This window comes from Tachypleus tridentatus, chromosome 12, assembly GCF_004210375.1.
Source record: "Tachypleus tridentatus isolate NWPU-2018 chromosome 12, ASM421037v1, whole genome shotgun sequence".
Taxonomy (NCBI): Eukaryota; Metazoa; Arthropoda; class Merostomata; order Xiphosura; family Limulidae; genus Tachypleus; species Tachypleus tridentatus.
Genome location: NC_134836.1, coordinates 134,137,061 through 134,162,366, shown reverse-complemented (window position 1 = coordinate 134,162,366; position 25,306 = coordinate 134,137,061). Strand labels below are relative to the sequence as shown.

Sequence of the window (25,306 nt, the reverse complement as noted above, 5' to 3'; positions counted from 1 at the left end):
TCTTTTATGGTAAATATTTGTCTGAGAACATACAGCAGCAGTATTCCTTTATGGTAAATATTTGTCTGAGAACATACAGCATCAGTATTCCTTTATGGTAAATATTTGTCTGAGAACATACAGCATCAGTATTCCTTTATGGTAAATATTTCTCTGAAAACATACAGCAGTATTCTTTTATGGTAAATATTTGTCTGAGAACATACAGCAGCAGTATTCCTTTATGGTAAATATTTGTCTGAGAACATACAGTAGCAGTATTCCTTTATGGTAAATATTTGTCTGAGAACATACAGCAGCAGTATTCCTTTATGGTAAATATTTGTCTGAGAACATACAGCAGCAGTATTCCTTTATGGTAAATATTTGTCTGAAAATATACAGCAGCAGTATTCCTTTATGGTAAATATTTGTCTGAGAACATACAGCAGCAGTATTCCTTTATGGTAAATATTTGTCTGAGAACATACAGCAGCAGTATTCCTTTATGGTAAATATTTGTCTGAGAACATACAGCAGCAGTATTCCTTTATGGTAAATATTTGTCTGAGAACATACAGCATCAGTATTCCTTTATGGTAAATATTTGTCTGAGAACATACAGCATCAGTATTCCTTTATGATAAATATTTGTCAGTAAACATACAGTAGCAGTATTTCTTTATGGTAAGTATCTGTTTGAGAACATACAACAGCAGTATTTCCTTATGTTAAATATTTGTCTGAAAACATATAGCAATAATCCCTTATGGTAAATATTTGTCTGAAAATATACATAGGAACAGTAACACAGTTAGTACACATTAAAACACTTAAAGATTCAGTATCCTTTCCAAATGTTTACTCCAAAGCATTGTAGGAATAAAGAAACCCATAAAATCAGTGTTTAGGAGCAATGTATACATATACACACACACACACATGACTAAGTAACATAGAACTTGTGTCAGGAGCTCATTTTCTCAGAGAAAAAGATTGTATAATGCAATGAAATAATAGCAAAATGATATATGAATCATACGTGAGGAGGAGAAATAGTAAAACCTTTTACCTCCAGCTTATTGATAACACAGTCAAGCTAGTACATAAGTTGACATATTCTGGACACCATCTTTTAAATTATCAAAACGGGTATTAGTGGATTAATGTTTCAATGAGATCATGAGTAGACAGCACAGTTATCTTGGTAACAAGAAGATGGGAAACAAATCCCAACTTCTACCCCCACATACAGTTCTTCTCAAGAAGGTCAAGGATTAAATCCCAGACATCACATTACCCCCACATAAAGTTGTTCTTAAGAAGATAAATCACATCCCAGACATCACATTACCCCCACATAAAGTTGTTCTGAAGAAGCTCAATCACATCCCAGACATCACATTACCCCCACATAAAGTTGTTCTGAAGAAGCTCAATCACATCCCAGACATCACATTACCCCCACATAAAGTTGTTCTTAAGAAGCTCAATCACATCCCAGGCATCACATTACCCGCACATAGAGTTGTTCTTAAGAAGCTCAATCACATCCCAGACATCACATTACCCCCACATAAAGTTGTTCTTAAGAAGCTCAATCACATCCCAGACATCACATTACCCCCACATAAAGTTGTTCTGAAGAAGCTCAATCACATCCCAGACATCACATTACCCCCACATAGAGTTGTTCTTAAGAAGCTCAATCACATCCCAGACATCACATTACCCCCACATAAAGTTCCTCTCAAGAAGATCAATCATATCCCAGACATCACATTACCCCCACATAGAGTTGTTCTTAAGAAGATCAATCACATCCCAGACATCACATTACCCCCACATAAAGTTGTTCTTAAGAAGCTCAATCACATCCCAGACATCACATTACCCCCACATAAAGTTGTTCTTAAGAAGCTCAATCACATCCCAGGCATCACATTACCCCCACATAAAGTTCCTCTCAAGAAGCTCAATCACATCCCAGGCATCACATTACCCCCAAATAAAGTTCCTCTCAAGAAGATCAAGAATCACATCCCAGCCTTAAGCATCACATGCAATTCTTCTGAGAGCTGCTTTGAAATGTGCAGTAGATAAGCAAGCAAACAAAGTGTTAAGTACTTGATAATTAAAGAGGCCAACATGTGTGGGTGAATGCAACATGTTAGTTTCATGCAATCCCAACATGCCCAATTTTGACACCAGAAAAATAAAAAAACACTCTATATCACTACTTGGAACCTACAGGAAAATATCGTTGCACCAAATCTCGTGCCGCTTTGTTGACATAAACATGAATAGTTTAATGAAATTTTGAATTGTGTTTTCTTTACTGAAAAATTCAGCAAAAATAGAAAGATTCCAAAATTATCTGTATTTCTGTTTAGAATGTCTTTGTACTAAATCCCATGTAAATTGATTGAAATGTGACTACGTAATTGGCCAAAACCCTTCAAATTATGGGCTTATTTAACCAAGTTACTCCACATCTTCTTAAAACAACCACAAGTAGGCATTTCCCACATTTTTGCATGCATGTGTATGGGACATTTAAAAAAACTATTTTTATATCATATCCATGTGATTTGCCCAGAATACTGCAGAGTAATTTTAAAAAACTTTAAAGGTATGCTTCTGTGGTATCTTGGCTCTTATAAATATTAAAATTGGGGGAATTCCCAATTTTTGTTTGTCAGTGTGTGAGATCTATACCAAAATATTTTTTCTACTTAGTCCCACATAAATTGGTTGAAATATGGTTCAGTGATTGATCAAAAACTCCAAAATTATACTTTGTTTTTGGGAACTGTGACATCTTAAAAAGATGCAAGATGGATAGATTTTTGTAGAGTTGTGTTTTAAGCAAATAAATTTTCATCTTAATTACTGTAAATATGAGTCCAAAATATATATTTTGGGGTTGTTTGACTTTGAGCCATAAAATACTCAAAAAGGCTTAAATAATAACAAATTATATGGGTGTATTGGACCAAAGTATAACCATACAAAGTCCCAAGTCAATTTGTCTAGAAACAAAGAGATGGTGGTCAGTTGAAAAAGTGTTTGGAAGAAGAAGAAACAATAGTAAAACAGTATATCTCTCTGAAGAAACATAATAAGTTGATAATGAGACTTGATGATTCTATAAGAAGAAACAATAGTAAAACAGTGTATCTCTTTGAAGAAACATAATAACAAGTTGGTAATGAGACTTGGTGATTCTATAAGAAGAAACAATAGTAAAACAGTGTATCTCTTTGAAGAAACATAATAACAAGTTGGTAATGAGACTTGATGATTCTATAAGAAGAAACAATAGTAAAACAGTATATCTCTCTGAAGAAACATAATAACAAGTTGGTAATGAGACTTGATGATTCTATAAGAAGAAACAATAGTAAAACAGTGTATCTCTTTGAAGAAACATAATAACAAGTTGGTAATGAGACTTGATGATTCTATAAGAAGAAACAATAGTAAAACAGTGTATCTCTTTGAAGAAACATAATAACAAGTTGGTAATGAGACTTGATGATTTTATAAGAAGAAACAATAGTAAAACAGTATATTTCTCTGAAGAAACATAATAAGTTGGTAATGAGACTTGATGATTCTATAAGAAGAAACAATAGTAAAACAGTATATCTCTTTGAAGAAACATAATAAGTTGGTAATGAGACTTGATGATTCTATAAGAAGAAACAATAGTAAAACAGTATATCTTTTTGAAGAAACATAATAACAAGTTGGTAATGAGACTTGATGATTCTATAAGAAGAAACAATAGTAAAACAGTATATCTCTCTGAAGAAACATAATAACAAGTTGGTAATGAGACTTGATGATTTTATAAGAAAAAGCAATAGTAAAACAGTATATCTCTCTGAAGAAACATAAGTTGGTAATGAGACTTGGTGATTCTATAAGAAGAAACAATAGTAAAACAGTATATCTCTTTGAAGAAACATAAGTTGGTAATGAGACTTGGTGATTCTATAAGAAGAAACAATAGTAAAACAGTATATCTCTCTGAAGAAACATAATAACAAGTTGGTAATGAGACTTGATGATTTTATAAGAAAAAGCAATAGTAAAACAGTATATCTCCCTGAAGAAACATAAGTTGGTAATGAGACTTGGTGATTCTATAAGAAGAAACAATAGTAAAACAGTATATCTCTCTGAAGAAACATAATAACAAGTTGGTAATGAGACTTGATGATTCTATAAGAAGAAGCAATAGTAAAACAGTATATCTCTTTGAAGAAACATAAGTTGGTAATGAGACTTGGTGATTCTATAAGAAGAAACAATAGTAAAACAGTATATCTCTTTGAAGAAACATAAGTTGGTAATGAGACTTGGTGATTCTATAAGTTTCAAACTTTATTATAAGATTTGGCATTTATATGTTACAAACTGTGACAGTAATAAGATTTGATGATGAAATGTTACAAACTGTGACAGTAATAAGATTTGATGATGAAATGTTACAAACTGTGACATTGATAAGATATGATGATGAAATGTTACAAACTGTGACAGTAATAAGATTTGATGATGAAATGTTACAAACTGTGACATTGATAAGATATGATAATGAAATGTTGCAAACTGTGACATTGATAAGATTTGATGATGAAATGTTACAAACTGTGACAGTAATAAGATTTGATGATGAAATATTACAAACTGTGACATTGATAAGATATGATAATGAAATGTTGCAAACTGTGACATTGATAAGATTTGATGATGAAATGTTACAAACTGTGACAGTAATAAGATTTGATGATGAAATGTTACAAACTGTGACATTGATAAGATATGATGATGAAATGTTACAAACTGTGACATTGATAAGATATGATGATGAAATGTTACAAACTGTGACATTGATAAGATATGATAATGAAATGTTGCAAACTGTGACATTGATAAGATTTGATGATGAACTGTTACAAACTGTGACAGTAATAAGATTTGATGATGAAATGTTACAAACTGTGACATTGATAAGATATGATGATGAAATGTTACAAACTGTGACATTGATAAGATATGATGATGAAATGTTACAAACTGTGACATTGATAAGATATGGTATTTATATGTCTTATTGGTTAGTCACAACAATATCTACACTGAATGAAGTAACATACAAAACATTTTTAAAGTTTGGAAAAATCAAATAACTTTGTGAAATCTCCCTTTACACACCAGTGTTTTTCAGAGTATACCACGTACAACTTTCCAACAGAGATGTATTTCTGATGTGTTTATATCAGTCAACTCTCTAAGTTGATGTATAGATTATATCAGTTTATTGTTTAATCTGAAGAACAGAGATGTATTTCTGATGTTTTGTGTTTATATTAGTCCATTCTTTAGTCTGAAGAACAGAGGGGGAATGATACAGAACACATATTGTTAAAATAGGTACACAATTAAAAACATTTTAACTAAGGTCAGTTAAAGACTTTTAAAACGTTGAATCCACTTGTTTCATTGTTGTAACATGACCTTTAGGAGTGGTTTGTTAAACATAATTGTGTTTTATTCATAGTATGTTTTCTTGTGACCTTTGTACTGGTTTTTACAATTCCTGCATGAACGTTTTAGATAATGTCTCCTCATGTTTTTACATAAATATTTGCCTAACCTTCATCTCTATTTAATAATACAGTACTTTTTTTTTATATTTATGTTTTCTAAAGGATTCATGAATATTATTTCCTATAATACTTTTGTTGAGCTAGTATTACAGATTTTTTTTTTCCAAAATACTGTATGGTGAGTTTCATGTACAAGCTGTGCTGTTGATGAATTATAATTTATTTTCTTACATATTCTCTGTGTTCCATTGAACAATATTTTAAATTTCTTTAATCTGTCAAATATAGATATTTTCACATTCAGTGTTATAGATTCATGTTTAATTAACTGTGTGTTGTGTTTAGTATTACATAAAGCTTGTGTTATCCTATATTTAAACTGATTAATAAGATAAAATATATGTTGTTTTCTAAACACTTTAAATAAATTATTAGTTAACCAGGAATATATGGCAAAATTAAAGCTTCATTTTTAATATTTTCATAACTGGGTTTTAAAGTAATAATTTAATGAGTTGTTACCACATTTATGAATTTCTTGAGAGCTGTGTTTACAATATTCTAGTTAAATTCTCTTTCAGTTGTGATACATTTTTCATATCAGTTTGCTACTTAGTCTGTGGAAAAAGTGTATTTCTAGTTGTTTGAATTTATACAAGTCCATTGAAATGTATTGATGCCATTCCATAAGTTGCTATGTCTTAATATTCTTTAGAGCTTAACCAATCTCAGTAAATTTGTTAATACACTTCTGTGAATCATCAGCTGTCAGGAAGTAGTTGTAAAATTATTCTGTAATACATGTCTAGAAAACTTGTTGGGTCACTTGGTGATAATTTCTTTACACTTCTTTAAATTTTAGCTATTAGTAAAGCAGTTAAAGTGTAATACTTGTCTAGAGAACCTGTCTGGCAAAATTGCAAGTGTTTCAGTATACTCATATTTTCTTCTCATTTTAAACAAGTTATCACTGGTGACATATATGCATTTGCTATAATATTTAGGCTATCTGATTTGATGTTTTTTTACTTCTATATGTTTAGTTATGTGAAAGTTTTAGGTGTTGTTATAAAATGCTCAGATAACTATTGCTTATGTATTTTTCAGTAAGATCATTCTACACACTTGTTGGAAGTGCTCATTGTAAGGCCCTTCTCTCATGTAAAATTTCTCCACTTCAGTAGTAAGTACTAAATGAAGAGTGAGGTATCCTTGAAAATAACTCTGTTAAAAACCATATAAAACCACTTTAAAATACACAATTAAAACAATTGAGAAAAGTTTTATTCATGTATTTTAAAGTTATCTTGCATTCAGTTGAAACTGTGTATGAAGTCAGTTAGATAAAAACAACCTAGTATTTATCAGATCTCATATATAATTGATTACTGGACTGTTTTATTAAATGTTTAGTCTGTTAAAGAACATAGTATTTATCAAGTTTCATGTATAATTGATTAAGAAATTGTTTTTTTTAAATGTTTAGTCTTTTGAAGAACCTGTTATTTATCAACTTTCATATATAGTTGAATAATAAACTAATTTTTGTAAAGCATTTACTCTGTAAAACAAAATAGTATGTATCAAGTTTCATATATACATCATTACTGAACTCTTTTATTAAATGTTTAGTTTGTTAAATAACCTATCAGGTTTCATAGATACTTGATTAAACAACTGATTTTTAAAGGTGTAATTTATAGCTCAACTTATGAACTTGTACATTAGCCTAATAAATGAAAATTGTACCAGTGTGTGGTAATGTTTACTTAGACACACAGTGTAGGTTAGAATATGTAATATATCTACTTTTATTTATTAGTTTTTATTATTTCTAATGTAATTTAAAATTTTAGATTAATAAGATTATAGCCAAATATTATGTTTCAGAGTTACACATTGATAAATCTAATCATTATGAATAATATAATTTGAAGAGTATATCTAAATATGTATGCTCATTACTGTATTTATTTTTGTTTCATCTATGACCTTGCTATAATGCAGAATAGAACAAAACAGTGAGAATATGGCTTACTATAACTAAGAATAGAACAAAACAGTGAGAATATGGCTTACTATAACTAAGAATAGAACAAAACAGTGAGAATATGGCTTACTATAACTAAGAATAGAACAAAACAATGAGAATATGGCTTAATATAATTAAGAATAGAACAAAGCAGTGAGAATATGGCTTACTATAACTAAGAATAGAACAAAACAGTGAGAATATGGCTTAATATAATTAAGAATAGAACAAAACAGTGAGAATATGGCTTAATATAATTAAGAATAGAACAAAACAGTGAGAATATGGCTTAATATAATTAAGAATAGAACAAAGCAGTGAGAATATGGCTTACTATAACTAAGAATAGAACAAAACAGTGAGAATATGGCTTACTATAACTAAGAATAGAACAAAACAATGAGAATATGGCTTAATATAATTAAGAATAGAACAAAACAGTGAGAATATGGCTTACTATAACTAAGAATAGAACAAAACAGTGAGAATATGGCTTACTATAACTAAGAATAGAACAAAATAATGAGAATATTCTTTACTATAATGCAGAACAAACAAAATAGTGAGAATGTTTCTAACTATCATGCAGAATAGAACAAAATAATGAGAATGTTCCCAATTTATTATAATACAGATTAGAACGAAACTGTGAGAATATTTCAAACTTATTATTATGCATAATAGAACAAAATAGTGAGAATGTTCCTTTCTATCATGCAAAAAAGAACAAAATAATGAGAATGTTCCCAATTTATAATAATGCAAATTAGAATGAAACTGTGAGAATATTTCTAACTTACTATAATTAAGAATAGAACAAAATAATGAGAATATACCTTACAATAATGCAGATTAGAACAAAATAGTGAGAATATTCCTTGCTATAGTGCAAACTAGAACAAAATAGTGAGAATGTTCATAATTTACCAATATGGAGATTAGAACAGAATACTGAGAATGTTTCTAACTTATTATAATACAGATTAGAACAAAATATTGAGAATTTCTAATAAGATATATTACCTCTTTTCATATAAATAGTTATTGTTGTTCAGTGCTTCTCTCTATATGAACAATTTTTTTTGCACAAACCACAAGCTTTGTAACTTCTCCACAACTCCAGTACATTTAGCATGCAAATTATCATGCAACAACTCTCCAACAATAAGAGTGTTACATATTCACTTGATGTATGTGACTCTCTCTATTCAATTCTACTGAACTATCACTTCTCAGTTGGCAGTATTCATGTTGTAATGTTTAGTTTGTGCTCTCTTCAAGTGTCTAGCTTTTATATCTTTATATTATTTCTCGCATCAAGTTTACTTTTTATTATACAGTGGTCATATTTGCTGAGTTATTCTAAAGTAGAACTATTTTAGTTTTCTATTCAGTTACAGAACTTATTACTTCATTACAAAAACTTTGTATGCATTTCTGTTCATGCAGTTATATTTGGTTATTTGTTTCGCATTATGAATTCCACATAACCATGTAGGAGGTTATATATTTTATTAGCAAGTTTACACAAGCTTTAGGTCATGGGTACTCTGTCGGAAGATATTTGGCTCTACTTCATTGTTCATTGAGAGAGCGATTGTCCAGTGTGCTGACTTTCAATTCATCAGGCCTCATATCAAGTTTGGAAAAATAAGATGTTCCACTCTTATGGTTTGTGAATTATTTTATATTTAATATTATTACTGTAGTTATTTGAGCTCTGTAACATAAGGGTCATAAGATTGGTTAATATTCATAGTCAAATTCAGTTTAGCAATTAGTGTTAATTATATCTTTTCTCCTCTATCATATGCTTAGGCTTACCATGGTCATTGTTACACCCTTGTGCAAATTAATTGAAACAAGACAGAAAATTACAATTTTTTCAATTTTTTGCGTTTTATTTCTGAGAATCCAAAAATTACTCAGAAGTTAATACATGATATGATCACCTTTATTTTTCAGAAGATCATTAATCCGCTTTGGCATCGAGTCCACAAGTTGACTGCAATCTTTACTAATTTTTGGATTTCAGTACTTCACCTTAATTATGACCTCAATTAGTTTATCTTTCGTAGTACAGTCTTTTCCCTGATGTCTTTCTTTACAGATTGCCCAAAGATTTTCAATAGGATTTAAGTCTGGAGAGTTTCCAGGCCAGTCCAGCACCTTTATTCGTGTTGTAGTCATAAAATTCTTCACAAGTTTCAATATGTGGCATGGAGCCAGATCTTGCTGAAAAATGCCAGATTCATCTTGAAATCTCTTTTTCAATTCTGGAACGACTCTTCTCTGCAAAACTTCGATGTACTGTGGTCCTCGCATCATACCTTCTACGATATGTAAGCCTTTGATGCCATAGTAGCTGAAAAAGCCCCAAAACATCTTCTTCAAGGGATGTTTTACGAACTGATTGATGTGAGATTCTCGAAGTTTCTCACCTGGAGATCTGCGAACATGCAGACTTCTTTGACCCTGTACGAAGAAATGAGTCTTCTCACTGAATAACACCTTCCTCCATTGTTCTTGCGACCAGTTCTTGTATTTCAGACCACATTGATACCGTTTTTTCTTCATTAAGTTGGTAAGAAGTTGATTTCTGACTAGTCTCCTTGCCCTTCTAACACAATTTTGAATGACGTAATATTCCTCAAAATTTTGTTGTATATCCCAAAAATAGATTGACCGTACTGCAAAACACATCTTATGATGCCGTCTGTGTGAAAAAATGACTATTAAAGGAAATCAATGGGTTCAGCAAGCCTACATCGGCTGCCATGCTGAAAATATTGTAAGATGACCATTTGTTTCAATTAATTTGCACAATGGTGTATTTTAGGATTATCTGTAATTCATCATACTGGGTATATCAATCATTAGTTTAACTGTATTGTTTTTTTTGCCTCTTCATTTAGTTTGTGTGGAACCTTTGAGCTGCAGTTCACAGAAATTTCTCCCAATATTGTACACACTTATTGTTTAGTTTAGTTTTTATTTTAGTGTTTTGGGATATCCTTTGTTATGTACTGTTCAGTTAGGCTTTACCAGTTTTTTTTAATTTTGGTTTACCCGTAGTTTTAATTCCAGGTTAATCTGTAATTAGGTTCAGTATCTGTTTGATTGGGCTTAATAAGCATGTCTTATTTTTGGTTTAACCTTGGGTTTATTTATGGGTTAATCAACAATTAGGTTAAATATCTTTTCTTTAATACATATCATTATGTACATACATATACTTAACTTCACAATTTTTTAACATTTCCACCATTTCATTTTTGTCTTTTTTATAGTTTATACTTCTCACCATTAATTTTGCTTATGAGGTCCCATGGGAACTAGGGTTCATGCTACCAGCTTCCAATCTTGCTTGCCTTCTTTTCAAACTCATTTCAGACATTCTAGATTTTGTCAGCTTTCTTTCACCTTATCATGGATTGCCTTCCAGCCCTCTGCTGCAGAATATGCAGGGTGTATCTTAGTTTTTCAGACATGTTTGACAGTATATTCCTCTTCTCATGACTTGTTTCATGATGATTTGTGTGTGTCTCTCTTAAGAGTGGATACTTACAACTTACAAGTTTCACCCTATACATGCTTTAATTCTTTTTGCCTTAACTTACCATCAGGCAGACTTTATTCCTGATTGTATATCATTTGCATCTGTTAAACCTATCCATTTTACCCCTTACCTAGTTTTTTCAGCTTTTTTTTTACAGTTAATGTTTATCTTCCTTTTCCTTTCTACAGTTTTCTTCTTATTCTTTGGGAATTTTGTGGGATATCTCTTTCTTTTCTCCATACTGGGTTACTTGTGATATTCAGTTTGTCCCCTCCATTTGTGGATTCATTGCTGTTAAAAGGGTCTTATGGTCAGTTTTTGAGACTACTTTTGAACACCACGTGAGGTATCTGCAATGCTATATTAAATTTTTTTTATGTTTCATTCTGAGATATTATCACCTTTATATGTTCTGCACCTGCCTGTCTTACCTACAGATGTTTTCATTCATCTTGTTTACTTGATGCTTGATCAGTCCCACCTCAATTGTTTCTGCATGACTGGGAATGCCCAAGATACAGACTCTTATCCTTTTTTTTTTTGATCAATTTTATTAGCCCTACACTTTAGTGGCTGATGTGATTTGTTTTACTCTTTTTATTTCTTACCATATTCCACATTTCTTCTCTATCCAGTACATGTTGTGGGTTGCTTCATTGTTTTCAATGCTTCTTTCTGATCCATTCATTTTCCATGGTTTTCTTCCCTTACTCCACTTCTTTGTTTCTAATTTTTGTCTTTCCTCCATTGGGTTTAGATTATGATTCAATTGGCTTTTTATTCCTTTTCTCCTTCTTGGTGTCTTTACTGTGATAATGCATCTTCCCTTTTCCTTGCAGGTTTACATAGGAGGTATTTCCTATGTTGAGCACTGGGTCTACAAAAACTCATACATTCATCACCCATTCTGTGTTTGGGGTAGCTGTTTCTTCCTTGTTGGGGTATCATTGTCCACCTGTTGTCAGTCTTCACTCATTCATGAGACTGTGACTAGATAAGTATATATACCTCTTATATACCAGTATATATACTGGGTCAACAAAAACTCATACATTCATCACCCATTCTGTGTTTGGGGTAGCTGTTTCTTCCTTGTTGGGGTATCATTGTCCACCTGTTGTCAGTCTTCACTCATTCATGAGACTGTGACTAGATAAGTATATGTACCTCTTATATACCAGTATATATACTGGGTCTACAAAAACTCATACATTCATCACCCATTCTGTGTTTGGGGTAGCTGTTTCTTCCTTGTTGGGGTATCATTGTCCACCTGTTGTCAGTCTTCACTCATTCATGAGACTGTGACTAGATAAGTATATATACCTCTTCTTTTTCCAGGGGAATGTCTGTCTTTTTATTTCTGGATTCCACTCTGTGACAAATGGTGCCTGACAAGGTATTCTTTAAACAGTCATATTTACACTGTAAGACCTAAGTTGATATTCATATTATGATTTCATGGTCATGTGCAGATATGGAGAGTTCCACAAGATCACTTGTAGGTTTATTTTTGTTAGAGGTTTGCTTCATAAATTTGCACATTCCAGATTGTACTCAGGTGATAGTTGTCCATCCCTGTTTAGTCTTGTATTGAATAAATTGATATGGTCTGCTTCTCAAAATGGGGTTTCATATTTACCCATTGCACTGTCTCACATATTGTTATTTCTCTCCACCACCATTTTTGTCCACTTTTACTTCTAGTGGAGTTTGACAGTCCTTACCAAATTCTAGTTCCAGCCTGTGGGGGTGGTGGACTGTGGAGATATCCTCCTGAATGGTGTGAATACAAGTAACATATATAAATGATTATAAAACCATTAGGTTGAGAGTAGGGCAGTGGTGATCTGCTGGTGTAGATGACGAGATATCTACCACGCAAAATGGGAGTGAGCTGTCAAAATTGCAATTCACCCCATCACCTAGGATTTGGATTTAGAACTGAACCAATAAACATGTCTTCACACATGTATCACAGGTGTTTGTATTCCCTCACTGTTGATACTCCTTCCAGGTAGTGGGTTACTAGCATTGTGGGTTATGGTGTAGGTACTAGCATATTACCACAGCTCTTACTTTTCCACAGTCCCTTGATGCTTATTATTCTGAGGATGCTTCTGTTCTTGGGGTAGTTCCAGTAATTATGTATTTTAGTAAGATGGTATATACATTACACAGACATCTTTTCAATGTGGGATATGGTGTTACTGGAACAATAATTCAATTTCTTACACTTTTATCATATGCTTATTCATCTATTGGGAGGTTACAAGATTCCCTCCAGTATCTAGAACTTGAAGTGAAGATGGTACGATTCTCTTTCCTACTCATACTAGATGTCTAGATTTTGGATTTTAGTTTACTTGTTGCATGTACAATCTTATTTCCTAAACCCACATTGATGTTGGTACTCGATGGCCATGTTTGAATTATAGTTGCTACTTAACAGTATAATCCTCACCTACCCCTGCATGAATGTTAGTTCTGAGAGACATGGGTTTACAATGTAATTAACTAACTATGCACAGTCTGTCAAATCCTAGCCACTCTATATTTAGGGACACATCCTTTAATTTCACTGACTTTTGTGTTCTCAGGGATTTAGTTTAATAAATAATGTGTGGTTTGTAACACTATCCTGACATAGTTACCTCCTATTTCTGTGTGCTTCTTCATCTTTTCACCCATATAAGTGAAATCGTTCCACAATGGGTGAAAAGTATACCTGGGTCAGAAATGGTATAGTCTCCAGTGTAGGATCTTTGACCACAAAGATCTCCTTTTGGGAAGTGTACTCAGGACACTTTTGGGGAATTTTTTTTTTCCTTTGCACCAGTCCTTCCACTATTCAGGATGGGATTCTGTCTGTGTGAGAGGAGGTAAGGTAAAATATCAGAAGATATAATTTTCCTATACTGGAAATATATTTCCGATAGGTACTTACCTCTTTTTCACCCTTCCTCCTCACTGTAAATCAATGCTTACATTTACTAGAAACACTCAAAAGTATAGTTCTCTAGAACTGAATAGAGGGAGTCACATACATCACGAGTGTGTATCATGCTCTTATTGGTGGAGGGTTGTCGTATGATAATTTGTGTATGAAACACATTGGTATATGTCAATTCCAGATGGGGACAAGTTTAAAGGCTTGTGGCATGCACAAATTTTTTTTTTTTCTATATATGGAGCAGCACTGGATGAGAATTCCCATTTTTGTGAGAGGAGGTAAGTACCTATTGGAAACACATTTTTAGTGTGGCAAAATTATAACATTCAAAACATATTTTCTGCAGATTAAATGTGAAGAACAGTCTAAATTATTGATGAGAGAAGTGACTGTAACATTACATAATAGTTTGTTCTAAAATAATCACACCAGTATCATTTGTAAAAATAATGAGTACAGTCCATGTATTAAAATTTCTTCTTAAAATTTCAGTAGGTGAAATTATATAAAGAAAGTGTTTGCATTAGTTAAAGATGCTCTTCAAATTTATGTTCTAAACACAGAAATGCATTAGAGGCACTGCATAACAGTCTCACAATAAAATAAGTTTATTATAGAATTAGAAATAATAATAATATTTGATAATTATGGATTTGGTTAACGTACTTGAGATTGCTAAATAAACTTTACAGGAACATATCTCAAGTTATCTTCTTACCAATTTAAATGCAATAAATGTTAATGTACATCACCATGGTGGATAGAACCACTAGTCGTGTTTCAGTTTATTTTTCTACCTGTTCAAATACGTTAAATATTAATATATGTTAGCATGGTAGATAGACACCACTAGATCTTGGTTCAACTTATTTTACTGCCAATTTAATGCAATAAATGTTAATGTACTTTACCATGGTAGCTATACACCACTATATCTTGTTTTAGTTTATTTTTCCACGAATTTCAATTCAATAAATGTTATTTACTATGGTAGATATACACCACTAGATCTTGTTTCAGTCCATTTTACTACCTTTTTATATGCATTAAATGGTAATGTACTTTAGTATGGTAGATAGTCACCACTAAATCTTGGTTCAACCTATTTTTCTGCCAATTTCAACACAATAAACATTAATGTACTTTACCATGGTAGACATACACCACTATATCTTGTTTCAGTTTATTTTTTTACCAATTTCAATTCAAAAATTTAATGTACTTTACCATGGTAGGTAGGCACCACTAGCTCTTGTTTTCATCAGTTTTTCTACCAGTTTAAACAAGTTAAACCCACTAGGTCTTGCTTCAGTCTATTTTCTTACCAGTTCAAATGCATTAAATGTTAACATATTTTTGTGTGGTAGATAGACACCATCAAATCTTAGTTCAACTTATTTTTGTGCCAATTTCAATACAAATAATGTTAACATACTTTATCATGGTAGAAAGACACCACGAGATCTTGGTTCAGTTTATTCTTCTTCAAATTTAACAACATTAAAGGTGATTGTTCTTTACCATATTACATTGACACAACTGGATCTTGGTTCAACTTATTTTTCACTCAATTCCAATACAATAAATGTTAATGTACTTAACAATGGTAGGTATACACCATTAGATGTTGTTTCAGTTTATATTCCTACCAGTTTAAATATGTTAAATGTTAATGTATTTTAGCATGGTAGATAGACACAACTAGATCTTTGTTCAGTTTATTTTTCTTCAAATTTAAAAAGATTAAAGGTTATTTGCACTTTACCATAGCAGATTGATACCACTTGGTCTCATTTCAGTCCATTTGTCTTCTTTTTAAATATGTTAAATTTTAATGTTTTTTAATGTGGTGGATAGACACCAGTAGATCTTGGTTCAACTTATTTTTCTACCAATTTCAATACAATAAATGTTAATGTATTTGATCATGGTAGATAGACACCACTAGATCTTGGTTCAGTTTATTTTTCAGCCAATTTCAATACAATAAATGTTAATGTATTTTATCATGGTAGAGATACACCTTTAGACCTTGTTTCAGTTTATATTTCTACCAGTTTAAATACGTTAAATGTTAATGTATTTTAGTGTGGTAGATAGACACCACTAGATCTTGGTTCAGTTTATTTTTCAGCCAATTTCAATACAAGAAATGTTAATGTATTTTATCATGGTAGAGATACACCGTTAGATCTTGTTTTAGTTTATATTTCTACCAGTTTAAATACATTAAATGTTAATGTATTTTAGTGTGGTAGATAGACACCACTAGATCTTGGTTCAGTTTATTTTTCAGCCAATGTCAATACAATAAATGTTAATGTATTTTATCATGGTAATGATACACCGTTAGATCTTGTTTCAGTTTATATTTCTACCAGTTTAAATACGTTAAATGTTAATGTATTTTATCATGGTAGAGATACACCGTTAGATCTTGTTTCAGTTTATATTTTTACCAGTTTAAATACAATAAATGTTAATGTATTTTATCATGGTAGAGATACGCCGTTAGATCTTGTTTCAGTTTATATTTCTACCAGTGTAAATACATTAAATGTTAATGTATTTTAGTGTGGTAGATAGACACCACTAGATCTTGGTTCAATTTATTTTTCAGCCAATTTCAATACAATAAATGTTAATGTATTTTATCATGTAGAGATACACCGTTAGATCTTGTTTCAGTTTATATTTCTACCAGTTTAAATACGTTAAATGTTAATGTATTTTAGTGTGGTAGATAGACACCACTAGATCTTGGTTCAATTTATTTTTCAGCCAATTTCAATACAATAAATGTTAATGTATTTTATCATGGTAATGATACACTGTTAGATCTTGTTTCAGTTTATATTTCTACCAGTTTCAATACGTTAAATGTTAATGTATTTTATCATGGTAGAGATACACCATTAGATCTTGTTTCAGTTTAGATTTCTACCAGTTTAAATACAATAAATGTTAATGTATTTTATCATGGTAGAGATACACCATTAGATCTTGTTTCAGTTTATATTTCTACCAGTTTAAATACGTTAAATGTTAATGTATTTTATCATGGTAGAGATACACCGTTAGATCTTGTTTCAGTTTATATTTCTACCAGTTTAAATACAATAAATGTTAATGTATTTTATCATGGTAGAGATACACCGTTAGATCTTGTGTTAGTTTATATTTCTACCAGTTTAAATACCTTAAATGTTAATGTATTTTAGCATGATATATAAACAGCTCTACAGTTTGGTTGAACTTATTTTTGTGCCAATTTTAATACAATAAATGTTAATGTACTTTACCATGGTAGCTATACACCACTATATCTTGTTTTAGGTTATTTTTCCACGAATTTCAATTCAATAAATGTTATTGGACTTTACTATGGTAGATATACACCACTAGATCTTGTTTCAGTCCATTTTACTACCTTTTTATATGCATTAAATGGTAATGTACTTTAGTATGGTAGATAGTCACCACTAAATCTTGGTTCAACTTATTTTTCTGCCAGTTTCAACACTATAAATATTAATGTTGTTTACCATGGTAGATATACACCATTTAGGTATATTATGGATTACTTAACAGCCTGTATAAGGTCTTGTTTAAACATATTTAATCAATACTTTATTTAAGTCATGTACTGCAGTTTGGTAGAAAGAGATTTTCATCTTTGGTCAATGAATTTTTCTAGTATTGTTGTGTATGTGTTTCTCTCAATTTTGGATAGAACGTTTTTTGATAATGAAAGTGGATTTTTCAGATGTATTATGTGTGGATATTTATTACAAGGTTTGTGTATATTAAACTTATATGAAAAGCATTAACATATAAAACTAAGAGCTTTTATTTTGCCAACTACAGAACTCAACAGTTTGTCTTCATCACAGACGTTAATAGCATTATACTGAATTAATTTTTAAAAACATACAGTGATATACTTAGCAAACTAGAAAATATGTTGAACTAAATAGATGTGAAGACCAGCTGGTGATGGCTATTAATATATATTAACAGTTGTATAATAATAAGTTGAAATAATGTCATTCAGTAGTTAATATTTTATTTAAAATATTTATCATATATTTTTTGTTTATTTTATACAGAATAGAATTTCTGTATACTTGGAACACAGATGGAAAACGTGAGCTCACCTGCTAATGACAGAGATATGCTTCACTTAAAGATTATGATGGTGCTGAATTTTATAGACACCAATTTGGCTGCTATAAAAATGTTTTATTTAGCTTAAAAAATTCTCAACAAAAAGTTTGAACATCAAGACATGAACTTATTACATAAAGATGTTCTTTAAAATGATAATTATCATGAAGGACATTTAGTCATCAAGATACAAACTCAGTTCTTGTATAAGACCTTTAAATTAATAGTTATTACCATGAATGTTTGGATATTAAGACATAAATTCAGTTCTTGGTTAAAGACCTTCTTTAAATTAACAGTTACCACCATAAATGGTTGGATATTATGATATAAACTCAGTTCTTGGTTCAAGACCTTCTTTATATTAACAGTTATCACCATGAATGTTTGAGTAACAAGACATAAACTCAATTTTAGATAAAAACCTTCTTTAAATTAATAGTTATTACCATGAATGTTTGGATATTATGACATAAACTCAGTTCTTGGTTGAAGACCTTTATATTAACAGTTATCACCATGAATGTTTGAGTAACAAGACATAAACTAAATTTTAGATAAAAACCTTCTTTAAATTAACAGTTATCACCATGAATGCTTGGATATTAAGACACTAACTCAATTCTAGATAAAAGACCTTCTTTAAATTAACAGTTATTACCATGAGTGTTTGCATATCAAGACATAAATTCAGTTTTTGGTTTTAGATCTTTAAAGTAATAGTTGTCACCATGAATGTTTGGATATTAAGACATGAACTTAGTAGTTCTGATATGATACATACCTCTACTGTCCCTCCTTCCACATTACTTATTATATTTGCAACAGAAAGGTATGTATAATTCTGATATGATACAGTTCTCTTTTTACACAAAAGCTTCTCTTAATTTTCTTCTAATGCTTTTAAAAAAGATTTCTTGCTCAGTTCACTAACCTTTACACTTGTCAGTTTGAGCTGTTTGTCTAGTGTACATAGCACCTGGGACAGTTCTACATCAACAGGAATGTGACACAAACTCTCAGAACAACTGGCTTCCTCTGTATTACATTTCATTTACCTCAATTTCTTTCTTAACACCATATGAGTTGGAGATGTTTCTTACTTAATTTTAGTTTTCCAAACTGCCAACACATGATTATTTTAAAAATTGTGTACCCATTCTATCTCGCAGTATATCGTGATACATATTTTGATTTTCTATTTCACACCCATTACTTTGTTTTCAACATTTGTTATTGTGTACCCAGTCTATCTCGCAGTATGTCGTAATACAGATTTTGATTTTCTGTTTCACACCCATTACTTTGTTTTCAACATTTGTTATTGTGTACCCAGTCTATCTCCCAGTATGTTGTAATACAGATTTTGATTTTCTGTTTCATACCCATTACTTTGTTTTCAACATTTGTTATTGTGTACCCAGTCTATCTCACAGTATGTTGTAATACAGATTTTGATTTTCTATTTCACACCCATTACTTTGTTTTCAACATTTGTTATTGTGTACCCAGTCTATCTCGCAGTATGTCGTAATACAGATTTTGATTTTCTGTTTCACACCCATTACTTTGTTTTCAACATTTGTTATTGTGTACCCAGTCTATCTCCCAGTATGTTGTAATACAGATTTTGATTTTCTGTTTCATACCCATTACTTTGTTTTCAACATTTGTTATTGTGTACCCAGTCTATCTCACAGTATGTTGTAATACAGATTTTGATTTTCTGTTTCATACCCATTACTTTGTTTTCAACATTTGTTATTGTGTACCCAGTCTATCTCACAGTATGTTGTAATACAGATTTTGATTTTCTGTTTCATACCCATTACTTTGTTTTCAACATTTGTTATTGTGTACCCAGTCTATCTCACAGTATGTTGTAATACAGATTTTGATTTTCTGTTTCACACCCATTACTTTGTTTTCAACATTTGTTATTGTGTACCCAGTCTATCTCGCAGTATGTCGTAATACAGATTTTGATTTTCTGTTTCACACCCATTACTTTGTTATTGTGTACCCAGTCTATCTCACAGTATGTTGTAATACAGATTTTGATTTTCTGTTTCATACCCATTACCTTGTTTTCAACATTTGCTGTTTCTAGTGATTCCCAGCACAGTTACTGCTCTTTCTTGGAAACACACTTTTCTTTCCCAAGCCATGGGAGTAACATTTTGTGCCAAAGGATTATGCACCTTAGTTTATTGAGTGCTCATTTCTTCTTTATGTTCAAAATTGTTGAAGTATATTTTCGCTTTCCATATGTTCAAGATGCAAGTGATTTTGCTAGTTTTATTTCTTTTGATACAGTTGCCATGAAGGTTTATTCTCTTCTCCTGTTATTACTTTCAGCTCTCCCAGTGACTTATTGGTATTGCAAATTGTATACTATAAATCAGATTGTTTATTCATAGTAGGCACGGCTCAAGTGCCTTTTGTGTGGACATGTCGTTATTTCCACACTGGCACATTCAGCATGTCACATCATTCAGTGTTCTGACTTCAATAAGTTGGATATTTGTTTTCTATGTAAGTTTCAGTAGATGTTTAGTTAGATCTTAATAAGTATTTTCTTTTCTTGATTCCTTTGTTTGCTAGATACATGCGATAGTTTTTCAGTTTGACATTAATGAATATTTTTTGGCTAGAGATATTGGTTGGTTGATAAGTTATATGTCATTAATGCTAGTTACATAACTTGTGATTACACTCTTATAAATCCTCATCTAAGTAAGTTTTGGATATTGTTTTTCTTCATTGATACACCACTGATATGTTTGTTTATTTCATAGGACTGAGCTTGCTTAGATCCAATTCCTCACTTTTTGATGCAGTCGAAGCTCCCATATATGGTAATCGTTTATGTATGACTATACTATGTCTACTCGAAATCTGAGAACACTTAGGTCTGAAGATTGCTGGATTTCATGGGGTTGGCTACCAATTTGTCTCCACATAATCTACATTTAGGGTTTGTTCCTACAACACCCATGTCATGGTTCTTTCTCCTTAGCAGGAAGTTAATAATTGTATTATTTTGTTCTCCCTTAAATGTTTTGTAGCAATTTCAAGAACACAGCAGTGTTTTGTATTCTGATTTTATTGTTCTTTTCTGGGTTCCTTCACTGTGGTTTTATCTCGCTTGATTCGTGTGCCGTGCCTCCCCCGTGGAATATCTACCTCAATGTTTTACCTTTCAAGGTGTGGCTGCCCGTATCGGCCTTTCCATACTTCTCTGGCTTGTTTGGTTTTGGGTTTTGTTGGCATAAAACACACTACTTTCAGGGGTTCATCTTCCCTTGTTGTCCCTTTGGGATGACTTTTATTTTGCATAATGCAGTTTTGGAGGCTGTTTTGCTTTTGTCAGCAGGTCCCATATCAATGTGTCAATTTTGCTTGCTTACATCCCTTCAGCCTTTTATTTGTATCGTGACTTTGTACCCATTATCTTTATTTTTTTTGCCTGTTACTGTCTTGGAAGTCAACAGGTGAGGTGAAATCCTGTGGGGACTGGATTTTTCTGTTATATACTTTTAAGATATCTTGGTTTCTGTTCTATGGGTTAATTCATTTTCAGTGGCCATCGCCTCAATAATTGTTCACAATTCTATTCCTTCCTTCAAGGGATCTTTTCTCATACAGTCTAGTGCTGTGTTTCTCAGTTGTGAGAGGTATGATAACCAGGCATTCCATGATATACTAGTAATACTGGGTGCATGTGGTTGTTTCTCTGGTCTTGTATTTAAGTAATCTTGTTGTTTTCCTACTTGTAATATTGGCTGCAGGATGAATTCCTGTTTATACAGTTGAAAATCACACACTGCCTCATAATCAAGTTTGTGGTTGATGTAGAAATTTGTCCAGCTTACTTCTTCATAGTAATTCTGGTTGTTCACAGTTTAGCACTCTGTTTAGTTGTGGTTAGGGTTCACTTTTACATATATTGTTTACAGTCTGCTTGTCCTGGTCATGTTACATTGTATATATACTGTCCTCCATCTTGTAGTACTATGGATGGATAGTGGAATCTCTTTGGGCTGGTTAGGATTCATCTATGTATATATCTATTGATCACAGTCTCCTTGTCCTAGTTATGTTACATTGTATATGCTCATTAGATTCTTTGAAACTGTTTTCCATCTCAAAATACTAAGGACAGGTAGTGGAACCTCTTCTGTCTGGGTGGGGTTGAGGAGATTATAACTTCAATGTTTTCAAAGGTCTTTCTTTTGTGGTTTGATTCTTAATGCCACCTGTTTCACAGAATTTCAATTGTTCACAGGCAAATTCTTGTTAAAATTTCTGTGAATTCTTTCCATGGGGGAGTCTCTTACTTTTATGCTACTTCATACCTCTGCCTACTTCACGTGGGATTTTAACTTTTGTGTGTGGAAGGTATGTATTGTATCTGAAGTTATTTTCCTACATTAAAAATAGATTTCTGATACACCTTTTCTCACACAATTTCCATTTTCACTTTTTTATGTAAGCTGAAGTGCTTAGTCTTGAAAGTGAGGTACACAACATATAATGCAGAGAGAGTGAGCTGCTCTTTGTATTGGTGGAGGATCATTGTGTGTGCTATATGAGCATCTGAAACTTAGTGTAAAGGCAAGTAAATCAAGCAAGAATAAATTTCTTTTCAATGTGTGAAAGGGCAGATGAAGATCAGGAAAAGATTTTTAGATGAGGTATTTATCTATCAAAAATCTATTTTCAGCATAGCAAAATGATAATCTAAAGACATTCCTCACATTGAAATTCATCATGAAGAATTTTAGACATCAAGATAAGAACTCAGTAAATACTGGTTTATTATAAAAATAACTTCACAGTTGTGTTATATTATCATATAAAAGTGGGGTATTTTGTTACTATCTGATTGCCTCATGTGCTGGTATTTTATGTAGTGGAATCTTTTCTAGCAAACTTATGGTCTGTTTATGTAACCAGAAATTGAATACATGCAATAAAATAAGTACTTGCATGAGTTTTTAGTGTTTTGCTCCCTGAAATAAAAAAGTGTTTAACTAAAACATACACAGATGACTTTACCTAAAAGTAAAATATTTCCTGGCAATTTTATAGGAAGATGAAATTAATATAAGAATCAAGCCTAACAGAATTGACTGAAAGCTTTCTGAGGTACAGAGTTCAAGCTTATTTAAAGGATTTTATTATTTTCTCACCCTTGATTAGCTTGTTTTTCTTACTTTACTGTTTTGCCAGTTCTCCAATTTCTATTTGCTATTTTCCACCACACTATTCATGTTTACTGTTCTCCCTTAACCAGTCAGTGATATTTCTTTCTCTGCTTTGCTGCATCTTGTCCTGATGTAAACTAATAGTGGTTCTGCTGCTCCTCATATTCCGACTCATTTTTCTTTTTGTTATCCTTTTCTTCTAATTTTGACTATGCCTGTTCCACACTATCTTTGCAACTGACCTGTCAGTGGTTTAACCTTTGAAATCTTGCAATAATTAAACACAAGGCATTAGTTTCAAGGAAGAAATCTGTCATTTACCTTTCATTATAACAACTCCATCCTAGTCACACCTATTACTTTATATGGTATGTTAATTTTGATACACACACTTTCCATCACTCCAACTTGTTGATTTCAGTGCTCCCCTAAAGGTTAGTAGATACAAGTTCTGCAACAAATCAAAATATATATGTTGTATTCACCCCTACACCAAATACTTTTCCAGTAGCTTATGTTGATTTTGTTGCCATTCACCCTTCTGGACAGTTAACTCCTATACAAAGCCAGAAATTTCTTTATTCTCCTGAACATTCATTCACAGGTAACATAAGTACATGCATCATTTTTGGTAATTGATGATATCCCTCAAATGGCTTATTCCTGTACCACAATAATATTTACTATAGAATGCTATATGTTTTTCTTAATGTAAATCTAATGGCTCACTTCTGTTTCTAAACAATAGTCATTATAGAAACTTAATTTTTTTTTAATGTTACCCTAATGGCTATGTTACTCCTAAAACCCTGTAAAAATAGGTGAAGTTCATAGGGAATGCAAAGTTATGGTTAGAAAACTTAATTTTTTCAATACTTGTACATCTTGTACCACAAAGTTTTGCTATTCCTTCCCAAAATGCAATCAGATATCTTACTTTGTCCATCATAAGTGTTAAGTTTGTATTTCTAATTCTTCAGAAATTATAGAAGCCTATTATTGAAGTTATAAATTTTTTATATTGAGAAATTGGAGTTAATACATGTCGCGCGACACAAAAATTTTTTGTTGTTGTTTGGCGTTTTATGGCACGAAGGAACTACTAGGCTATCTGCACCAAACATCCAGTAAAAAGTTAAAATTAAAGTAAGATTATTAAAATTCGTAAAAAGGAATTAAGGTAAAACAAAAAAAATTAAATCCAATTTTTACATCTAGTTTACAGCAGTAAGAGAAACTACAGTAACACAATTTGTAAAGGACTTTCTGTAGCATAATTTTAATTATCATAACTCCCCAGGATGACTAACGGGCAAGTTCAAACATCAGCTTTAGTCACCTGAAGTTGGCCTTTCCAGTCCTGGTTTCAAGTTATTTGACATTATGGACATTTTCAGAAAGTAATGTAATACAAGTTTTAAAAGACTTGAAGGAAAATTTTAATTATTATAACTCACCAGGATGACTAATGGGTAGTTCAAACATAAGAGTCAGTCATCTAATTTCCCCTCGGTGTAGCAGATAGCCTGATGTGGCTTTGGTATAAAAAAACACACACACAGTCACCTGAAGTTGGCCTTTCCAGTCCTGGTGGTTTCGAGTTATTTGAGGTTATGTCCATTTTCTAATTTCAACTCAAACTAAATGGACTTTGATTCTTAAAATAGAATCACATTAAAAAGGTCTAATGTATAAATTAACTTAATTAGCATTAAAAAGATTAATGGACTTTGAAAAACTAAAAACATTTCCAAGGTGGACAGTGTCACCATCACCAATAACAGT

At 31.6% G+C, this 25,306-nt stretch overlaps 1 protein-coding gene across 2 annotated transcripts in view; it reads left to right on the top strand.

Moving 5' to 3' along the window:
* LOC143234742 (protein NipSnap homolog 3B-like) overlaps nt 1-23,307 on the top strand; it is a 44,012-nt gene extending 20,705 nt beyond the window's left edge. For both annotated transcript variants that reach the window (XM_076472317.1, XM_076472316.1), the window contains exons 6-7: nt 6,708-6,783; nt 18,254-23,307. In XM_076472317.1, coding sequence (XP_076328432.1) covers nt 6,708-6,783; nt 18,254 — 77 coding nt within the window. In that variant the 3' untranslated portion in view covers nt 18,255-23,307. The remainder of the gene's footprint in view (nt 1-6,707; nt 6,784-18,253) is intronic.
* The last annotated feature ends 1,999 nt before the right edge of the window (nt 23,308-25,306 follow it).